Source organism: Perissodus microlepis, chromosome 12 (genome assembly GCF_051167445.1).
Source record: "Perissodus microlepis isolate ML-2025 ecotype Zambia chromosome 12, ASM5116744v1, whole genome shotgun sequence".
In the NCBI taxonomy this organism is placed as follows: Eukaryota; Metazoa; Chordata; class Actinopteri; order Cichliformes; family Cichlidae; genus Perissodus; species Perissodus microlepis.
Genome location: NC_140472.1, coordinates 31,874,732 through 31,885,364, shown reverse-complemented (window position 1 = coordinate 31,885,364; position 10,633 = coordinate 31,874,732). Strand labels below are relative to the sequence as shown.

Genomic DNA, 10,633 nt, shown 5'->3' with positions numbered 1-10,633 from the left:
TAGGATGTGGTTTGTGAGTTAGTGGCAACACTTCATCATAACTCAGATACGTTTTTTAAACTTTGCAAAACTAATGAGTGATTTTTGACTGCTATTGCCTTGGTAACCCTGGTAACCCTGATTTTAAGGACTGTATTGGTTTAACGGGAAGGTGCAGCTTAACGTTTGAATATTAATGGAATGATGAAAAGTTTCAGAGTGAATCCTGAAAACTGGAGTACGAGAAATGAGTAACACCAGCATCAAATATTAGTTGGCTTTTGTGAACTGTGAGTTGATGATCTGATGCATTTGCCTTCCCTGTAAATACAGAAGTTCTGATCTTGAAAATATTTAAAATCAAAATGTGGTTTTCATAAAAAAAAAACCGTGCAGAACTGCTAATTGAGCAGTGTTTGCTTAAAATTGCAGCTCATCACTGGTTTTGACAGGAAATAGCAGTGTGCCAGGATGTTCTGATAAAGCCTGAGGTGCAGACGCAAAGCTGTCTTTACTATGTGAGTTGATGTTTATTATATAAACCTGGCTTTCCTTTGAGTGTCCCTGGGTGTTTCTCTCTTTTATTTTGTTTTACACGATTATGCTTTCAGAGCCCAACAAATTTTTTTACACTGTTTTTTTTTTTTTTTTACTTTGTTTTAAAGACAATTGTCATATTAGAAAATATACATAAACAATCTTGATTTTATTTTACATAATACTCATAATACTTTATTTAGCTTTAACAACTGGGATAATTCGACTCCTGAAAGTAGATAAGACACAAATCATTCTAGATCAGGTGCCCAAGTGGACTGGACCATGAAAAGTACAATGACTTATTTAATGATGATGATGGTGTATAGATATAATTCATATAAATAATATATTAAAACAAATTATCCATCCACTCTCTTTCACTTAACCAGTTCAGAGTTACAGGAGGCCTGGAGTCTATCCCAGCTGCCTCAGGGTGATAGGCAGGAAACACTCTGGACAGGTCATCAGTCTGTTGTCGGTCTAACACCGAGGACAGACAGAGATTCACACCTATGACCAGCTTAGAATGGCTTAACTTAACCCCACTAACCGCTTTGGACTGTGGGAGGAAGCCAGAGCACCCAGAGAGATGTCATCAGGATTCAACTTTTTAGATTCCTGTAGACTTGCTGCTGTAGGCTGAAGCTACTGGTGGATTTCCCATGATGGACTGAGACCTTCTCCTTCACTCCCCATGTTTTATATACCTTTGTTTAATACAATGAACTTTTTTTCTTGTCTCTTCTGTAGTTGTTTCTTATTTGTGGTCTCTCTATGCTCCTCTTTTGTCTCCTTCCATTTCCCTCATCCCCAATCAGCCTTCCAAGGCTTCTTCCTGGTTGTCTTGGTGGTCTTCCTGTTAGAAGAGAATTCTTCCTTTACACTTTTTCCAAATGTTGCTCATAGGAGATCATCTGGTTGATGGTACTCTCACTGACAATGTACAGTCTTTATTTATGCAATTTAAAGGTAAAGATACCCCCACAAAATCTACACCAGTGGTTTCGTGTCTATATTTTAGGACACATTTCAAAAAAGTGACTGACTCCTCACAAAAAGGCCCATCATTATCACTTCAGGTTAAGCTTTGTTTAATCTGTTCAAATATCTCCTCCCTCCACAGACACAAATCATCAGCCAGTCACAGCTAAACAAGGGCACCAGGTCATCTGGCATTAAGACTGACCCTGAAACTGTTTGCAAGGCAAGAAAGTGCAACGAAACAGTCCAACTTCTAGGAAATAACAAGTTAAGCTCAAACAAGGATAAGACTCGCGGATGGGAAACAGTTGTGCAAACCATAGACGAGTAATGTTTAACACCTCTCAAAGAAAAACAAAATGATTGGCCGGGATTAACAAACATTCTTAGAGCTTCTAACTGAGCCTAAAATGTGATTTTATGGATTAAGGAAAGTTCGAGCAACTCTGAGCAGGGAAAGGAGCAAGAGTTTTATCTTCAACACAAAAAGTAGTGACAATGATCTAATAGTTAATGGTCATATAATAACCAGTAAAATAACCTTATCATACAATCTCTGTTTACACTGCATACTGCAATTATCAAAACTTTCATGCAGTGAACATCTCTGTTGAATAAACTGGAAGCAAGACTCCGGCCTGTTAAAGGTTAGATTGTTGTAATGGAGTGAAACAGAAAAAGAAAGCAGCATAACAGAGAAATACTTAAACAGAGTACATTAAAACTGTTCTTCAGTAAAGTACTTGAGCAAATGTACTAAGGTGCATTCCACCACTGCTCTGATCCATGCTCTCACTCAGAGTGTTGGGCACTCTCAGATTAACAGTTTATATTTCAGGGGAACTCAGGTTAAAAGGCTCTGAAAGATCCAAGTCATCATTCCTGTTCTGTTTGCATATTTCACATTTTCAGTTGTCCTTTGTTGTGGTGAGCGCCGCACTTTCTGCCCTGATTGAGACGTTGTATTCGGTGAGAGAGCTGATGAGACTGACCCGTGCACAATTTAATCTGTAGCATTTAACAGCACTGGAAAGCTGTTTCCCTTATTTTGTATTTACTGTTTGCCTAATACTAAATACTTTAATGTGAAAAAATACTTTTTCACAGTGTGTACATGTATACATTAAACAGTTGTTTCTTCATATTCTGTTGATAGATTTATTTAATACTGAAAGTTTTTGAGACATTTTAAATAACCAGTGCGACACCGACTCTGTCTGTCTTGGTTTCTTTCATATTACTGTTGTGAATTAATCACTACATGTTAAACATCAACATGCCAGCGTTGTCCATTCAGTTTGTTTTTTCATGTTGTATAATAATCGGACACAAACAGTCCACTTTGATCTTAAGTGGCCTGGAGCAGTGAAACTCCCCTTTCTGCTAGTGTAAAACCATAATATGCATTTAACCCCTGAAATTAATGAACTCAATATAAGGAAAAGAAGTACAATTACAAACAGAGGTCTCTTTTTTCTAATGTCATGCTGCTGTAGCAAATGTAACAAATCCATCAGCATGACTCTTTGGACAAACAAACAGAAAACGCTGAGATTTCTGCAGTAAATAGTGGGGAAAAGGGAGCTTTTCTGGAATTTTATTGTTTGTCTCTAAACATGATATTTTGGTGTTGAATGAATGGGGAAGGTGTTTATCAGTAGCCAAAGCTGTAAAACTTGTGAAAATACACTTAAAAGTCCAAAATTTATACCTTCCTTAACATTTTCCAAAGCCGTCCTGTTGACTGGAGTCTTTGCTGGGCTGACTGTGGCCCCCGGGCCTTATGTTTGACTCCCCTGCTCTAAAGCTTAAACAAGATAAATTTTATCAGATTCTGCAAATACTTTGTTTGCTCTCTTGGAGAGGAAACACTGGCAGCATGTTGTCTCCTCTGCTTAACAAAACTTTCAAAGCTCTTAAAATCCTTCCTACCTGCTCCTAACAGGTTTCCACGTGAACTCTTCTGGGGGCAAGGATGCTTTGGGAATAACATTTATCTTTACCAGGATTTACTATTCTAACTTTCGGGGGAAATTCTTAGAAAGGATCATGATTAATAGAGTTTTTCTTAGAATTTCATCAATAGGAAGCTTTGTGAGCCTCCCTGTCCCTGAGCACAACTTTACCACCTTAAAACCTGAAGTTAATGAAATCTGATAAGACAAGCAGAACAATGGGCCCATTAATGGACACTCAAGCCCGAGTAAGTGCATGTTTTCTCTTCTCAGAAGGGGCGTTTAACACGTTTAGGGTCAAATCATCTGTTTTTTTATTTGTTTGCTTTTTTATTTGTTTTATTTTTCACTTTTACTCCTGGTGCTCACAGTTCTTATGTCCTTCATTGACCCTGTCTCCACCTTTATTTCTACCTTTCTTATTTTGTTTTTATGGAAGAAGCTTTAAAGTTGTTAAAGTCTTCTTACTCTTTACTAGCGGCTCAAGTTCAACCAAAGAAATACGTAAACTCGAACGTTTCTGCTACATTTATATTTTGGATATCAGTACAAAACACACGGGATTCAGAGCTTTGTTTCTATATCAGATATGCATGTTTTATTGGTGTTTCTGTGATCTGTGCTCAGGTTTGGAAAAGCCCTCTGGTCGTCACTGCAGAGCTGTTATACCTGTGAGGAGAAAAGTAGCAAAGATTCTATTTTATTTTAAGCAAATCATCCAAAAATTTATTGTCATAGGTGGTTACAGCTGGCCTTTTCTCAGTCAGTCTCTGTGGGGTTTCACCTGGAGAAGTGGGAGGAGCAATGAGCGGGCAGTCCTGTCTGGCTGAACGGAGGGGAGGAGGAAGAAGAGGTGGTTCTGTAGGCGGAGTCCTGGCTGTGGCAGAGACGTTCTCGACCACAGAAACACAAAGACTCCTCAAGAGGAACCACAGGGATCCCCGCCAGAGCTGCGTTCTGAGCAATCGTACCATAGTTAACAAAAAGTGAGAAAATCAGTTTAGTTCACTGACATAAAAATACAAACCGACTTTTAGGAAAAGGGGAAATGAAACTGAAACATGACTTTCAGAACAAGCCCAAGGAAGCTTTTGCTTACTGAGACTGCACTATATACATGCCTGTGTTTATACTTTATACTTAATTAATTAAAAGGAAATATATATCTATATATCTATATCTATATATATCTATCTATCTATCTATCTATCTATCTATCTATCTATCTATCTATCTATATATATGTATATATATATATATATATATATATATATATATATATATATATATATATATATATATGTATATGTATATATATATATATATATATATATATATACATATATATACATATATATATATATATATATATATGTATATATATATATATATATATATATCTTAATACCAAAACACCCCTGGATCCCTGATTAAATAGCCAGTATTAAAAAAGATGACAATTTGAAAGCTAACGTGTAACAAGCTTCAACAGGAAAAAGAAAGCTATAAAGAGCAAACTTACTCTAAGTGAAACTTCATAATAGATCCTACTACTTTCCTGACATTCCTCATGTAATTTTTCTGTATTTAGGGTGTGATTTTAAACTTAATATGACTTGCACCTCTTAAGGTGGTGTGTGGACAAGAGGCATTTTATTGATTAGGCCTTTCCCATTCAAGCTGCTCTTGAATGCTCCTTTAGTCACAGGGGTCACCTGAGTTTTACACCAGACGCCCTTCTTCATGCAATCCCAAATGGATTTGTCTCCTCCCAGGATAAAATCAGGGATCTTTCATTTGTTAGGTGAATGAGTAAACTACCACACTATGGAGCCACTAGACCTTTGTCATAAAATGTTTTAATTGTTCACTACATTAAAAAAGCTTACATTTTCCTTTAAAGCATTAAGCTGTTAACCCTTCTACTGGTAAGCATTTTTGTGTAGAAAAGTTATGCAGTAAATGTTGGGAAATTACACAATATGTCACACACTTTATTATGAGAATATTTTTCTAAACTTCCACCCATGCACCCTATTCTGCTTATCTGGTTCAGCCAGCTGCCACAGGGCAAGAGACAAACTCCACAGAGCCAGATGATGGAGTCGTCCTACCCATCACACACCACGCTGTCCTTAACCCCCCCCCCCCCCCAAAAGCAAATATAAATAAATAATAAAAATACAAACCAATAATAACATTGTTTCTGCCATAAAGAAATCTGATTGGATGTGTTCTCCTGACTGACACCTGCCTTCATCAGGAGTCTCCGGTTCTTCATGTCCTGCTTCCACGGCATCACGTAGAGTTTGGGGATCATTGGATGTCGGGCTGAAAATGTTGGGACGTGGCATGATGATTGTCTGGGAGTAAATAGTACAGGATATGAGGTGTGGCTTTTGGGCACTCTGGAGGATTCATGCAGTTTGGTTCAGTTTATCTGCTAGTTTGTAAAGTTTAGAGACAACTAAAGGAGCTGCAGTTTTGGTGCTGCTGCACTGCAAAGACTGTGCCTCTTAGTTTTAGTAGATAAGCCTGAGGAAATGGAAGTGGAATGTAATCACGTAGGGTCATTTTTTTTTCTAAATTAGTCCCAGTAATCTCTATTGAATTAAAAAAAAAACTTGATTTAAAGTCAATAATGAACTGCCTGCTTCCTTGAATATAGTTTCCTTTGGTTCACAGACCCCACTCCACCCTAATACAGTCTGAAACACTGGGAGATGGTTGCAGTTACTCTCCATATCAGAAGAACTAAAATAGATTCTTGAAATAAGATAATGCATCTAAAATACATTCAGAAAAAAAGGGAACATTTTCTGATTTTACACATATTTTTGTACAGATTTTATTTTCGGTAACAAACCATTTAATGTACTAAATAAAACAGACTGTATTAACTTCTTGTAATATTTGCTGTTACACTGAAAAGCAGGACTCATTTGTTGAATCGGACTGTGCAGAATGCTGGTTGGAGAAAGGAAGTAAGTCCGTGCATTTAATAACACTTTACAGCTCTGTGTTCAGTGTGAAATAATCAGAAAATGTACTCACTCGTGCTGGTCAGCGCTCCCTGTGTCAGCCATGTTTGTTGACTGTCAGAGTCACCATAGAAACCCTCATTCCCCCCAGTGCATTATGGGTCTTGGGTAGAATTACAAGTAGACACTTTGGGGCTGTTTGTGTAACTTCAGTCAGTGATGGAGAAGAGCAGCGAGTAATTTCTGTTTACTACATCACATAAACTGTAACTCAGGAAAAAATAAAACACCACCAACTGAAGCTGTGTAAAATGGATCTTTGAGGAAATAAATTAAGATTTAGCAACTGGACAACATACAGTAGGACTGATGGAAGAAAAATATTAATGTGTTTCCCTCTTACAGCTCCACATCATGTGTTTCTTTGCTGTTACAGTATGGTCATATCGTCATTTTTTAAACTTCACCTGAGTGTTTTTGTCCTCACTGTTAGATTTTGGAAACCAGATACTCCAAGACAGGGATGAATCTGGCTGATCATCACACTGCATGGCTGTCATGTCTTTTTCATTTTAATAGGACCATAAATCACGAATTAAACATAATGCTGGTGTTTAATAAGACTAGTGACTGAGACCATAAACTAACCAGGAAACCGTTTACTGTGGTCACAGAACAAGGCAGCATAGGGTTATTTCACCATAGACCTCTATGTAATCTCACTGTAACCAGAGGTGTTTCCCTTAGGACACTTGAGCTTTGGCTTTACTTGTTTTAGACTCTAAAGTGACACTCAGCTTTTATTTACAGTTTTGCACAGAAGTTAATCCAGAGTAATACTGGCTAAAATTGGTAGCCTTTAACTCATCGGCCCTGGACCCGGCATGCTAAGGGATTGATTTTGGGACTAGCTATAAAAATATATGCACACAACAAATAAACCTTTCTAAATATCTGTAAAAATGTAAGTAAAGTTTTCTGTAAGTTAAGTTTGTTTTTTAAAGGTTAAGCTAAGTAGCGAGTCGGGTAGCAATGTAGCGACAACCTCTAGAAGACAAGGAGCTGATTGGCTGATAGGTAGAAGATAGGTCAGAAGTCAACTAGCTAGTTATGTCACAATGTTTCCCTAATATAATATAACCATACTGAAAGATATATCCTGCTCACTGTACATTTTCTCTCAATAATGTCCCATCCATGAGCATTTTATAACAGGCTTAGTTTCTCTGCCTACTGTGGCTAAAAAATCAGATTGCAATTCTGTTCCCTTAAAAACAGAATTCATGTGTATCCTTACATGTTGTAGGAAAAAGTGTTGTTTGGGAGTAATGCAATGTGCCAGGCTCACACTAAAATAGGCATGTCACACAACTGAAATATACAAATCATGGTGAGAGGAGGGTTTTTTACATAACTAGCCCTTTTCATTGCACCATTTTGTCAATTTAATTAATAGTAGCCTAAATGAAAAATAAATACCAATAATACCCATCATGACACCATAACACAGCAATTTATAGTGCAGCATTATCAAAAATCATAATTCTTATAACCAATTTCAGTTTAAAATGAATCTTCAAAATCAGTCTTATTTTGTGACTGACTGGAGTTCCTTCAGCTCCTCTTTTTGCACCTCTGATGGCAGGAAGAGTAAAACAGAGAACAAGAGAAGCTATGCAAGCTGAGAAATGACAAATGTTTTTGCAGTAAATGTAGCTGCACATAATAACTGTATGCTAGTACTTTTCACTATCATAAAGTTAGTATATAAAGAGTAACTGTGAAGCGTTAATGTTTGAGGCAAACCGCAACATTCTTTCTGACTTTGGCGCCATCCAGTGGTCATATTAAGAACAACACAGATGACAGCACATCCCACTGGAACTGTTTTGCTTCATAATTCACAAATTTAAAGATTATTTTCAACAGAAGATTTTTTTTTCGGTGTGCAATTAATTTTTTTGTTAATTCTAACCACGAAAATGTTTTATTTTAGTTTGAACTATTTCAAGCTTACATGTAATTTATTTATCTTATTGATTTTACTAGGGATGAAGTAATGGAAGTAAATGTGATTTTTCAGGAACATAACGCAAACAGAAAGACAAAGGGGTATAAATTATATTAAGAGAGGAAGGTTCAGTTTCTAAGAAAAGTCTTAGAAATAAAAGAAATACAAATATTAGAAGCCTTGGTTTGTATGGCATTATAGCACTGAGTATTTTATGTTGTATTTTGTTAATTACACATGAGAAATGGCAGTGAGTACACCACTTAAAAGTTGGGCTTGCTTGGGGGAAAAACAGTTCCACGCCTGTCGCCAAAATGAACAACCTTGGGCTACAGAGACACTTGTGGAAGAATCTTGAAATACACAGTGATATTTATTTATAAAATTAGTGGTAATCCCAAAAAGTTGCATTTTGCAGCAACCAAATAAGGACAAATGCAGTCCGCATTACGACCGTGGCTCAAGAGTTGGCAGTTTGTCTTGTAACCGGAAGGTTACCGGTTCGAGCCCTGGCTCGGACAGTCTCGGTCATTGTGTCTTTGGGCAAGACACTTCACCTACTGGTGATGGCCAGAGGGGCCGATGGCGCGATATGGCAGCCTCGCTTCTGTCGGTCTGCCCCAGGGCAGCTGTGGCTACAACTGTAGCTGCCTCCACCAGTGTGTGAGAGTGAATGAATAGTGGAATTGTAAAGCACTTTGGGTGCCTTGAAAAGCGCTATATAAATGCAATCCATTATTACAAATTTCACTTCATTTTGACCATTTAAAGATATCAAATTACCTTTATTTTTGGAAGAATCTATTTTACACTCAAGCAGCAAATTCTAGGACTGAAAAATTAAGAAACACTGAATTTTCCAGTAGCTGCAGTTGCTCAAGTGGCCAGATGAAACTCTAAAAGTGAGTCAATTCCAGTAGACTCATACTTTCCAGTCTTCCAATTTTGAAGCAAAAATAGACATTTCACACATTCTCCCTGGATATCAGCTACAACTGATCCATGTGGATAGTGTGTCAGTGGTGTGCTGTGTTTTACAGGTGTCCTGACACAGGAAATTGCACCTGATGTCTGTCTGCTAGGCTTTGTTCTTCACTAATTCAGTTCACTGAACTGGATCTATCCACTGTGTTTGTGCTGTGATGATATTTAATGCCATAAGTAGCAATGCTAGCAACTAATGGTATTAAATGGAAATGCTTCAAAAACAGTTAAATTATAGTATGCAACACTTTGTATCATGTGACAGGATTATCTCTCTGTTCCTTTGAAAATGGTTGGTCCAGTGTATCCTCTGCAAAATGAGGTAACAAATACTTGTAAAGCAGTTTCCTTTTCTTTTTCTAGGAGAATTTGGCCATGGCCTCCAGCTATGGCCACCACCTGCGTTCTGGTGTTTTAATTTTTGAGCAGAATTCATTATTTGAATGTAAACTTTTTTGCTTTATTTTTGGTTAAATATCACATTTAGACAGAAGTGTTGAGCTGACTCAGACATCACTGTGATCCACCAAACTGAAACAAGTTCAGTAAACAGAAAGCCTCAATAGAAGCACATAAAACATGACATGTTTCCACCTTTAAATCATCAAATGGTCATTTCAAATGCCAGAGCCTGGCACAGGTTTAGCAACTACTCAACAACAGCTAAAGATGGTTTAACTATGACCAAGTTGAACACCAGGGTGCACACCCATAGGTGGGTGAGGGTGCACATAAGTGGTCCGCAGGTGCGCATGCGCTTTCAAAATAAAAGATGCGCACCAGATAAGAAGTTCCAACGCCCGTTTGCGTACATAAGATTTTCTGGAGGACAGATATTTATTTAGAACTCTTAAAGATGTTGAAGAAGCAAGCTCCTTTAAGCAATTACTTTGGTGTTTCTCCACCTCCAAAGAAATGTCAGAAGGAGTCGGACCTGCAAAAGAAGTATTCTTTTGCACGTATTCTCGGAAAAGTGGTTCCGCTAGAGTGGGATTTTCCACTCTAGCGGACTAAAAGGCACTGTTTTTGTCTGCTAGAGTGGGATTTTAACTGCATATTCTGCACCACATCTCTGTGCGTTCATCATTTGTTTCATCATTTGTCCGGACTCCTTCTGTAATTGCTTAAAGGAGCTTGCTTCTTCGACATCTTTAAGAGTTCTAAACAAATGTCTGTCGTCCTCCAGAAAATCTTATGTACGC

The 10,633-nt window shown here is 37.6% G+C and overlaps 1 protein-coding gene across 1 annotated transcript; it reads right to left on the bottom strand.

The window, feature by feature from the left end:
* Positions 1–4,032: 4,032 nt before the first annotated feature.
* Positions 4,033–6,704, bottom strand: LOC146376662 (sperm-associated microtubule inner protein 10-like). The gene is made up of 4 exons (XM_084947058.1): positions 6,510–6,704; positions 5,710–5,818; positions 4,240–4,412; positions 4,033–4,124 (listed from the first exon to the last, which is right to left on the bottom strand). The coding sequence occupies exons 1-4, from the start codon at positions 6,539–6,541 to the stop codon at positions 4,079–4,081; spliced, it is 360 nt and encodes a 119-aa protein (XP_084803184.1). The 5' UTR covers positions 6,542–6,704; the 3' UTR covers positions 4,033–4,078.
* Between the last annotated feature and the right edge of the window lie 3,929 nt (positions 6,705–10,633).

What these genes read in the sequence shown, in the direction of transcription:
- LOC146376662 (XM_084947058.1), bottom strand. Translation starts at nt 6,541, where the DNA reads ATGGCTGACACAGGGAGCGCTGACCAGCACGA. An exon ending in GGGAGCGCTGACCAGCACGA is followed by an intron (nt 5,819 to 6,509) that starts GTGAGTACATTT and finishes ATTTACTCCCAG; the next exon opens with ACAATCATCATGCCACGTCC. An exon ending in ACCGGAGACTCCTGATGAAG is followed by an intron (nt 4,413 to 5,709) that starts GCAGGTGTCAGT and finishes ACGATTGCTCAG; the next exon opens with AACGCAGCTCTGGCGGGGAT.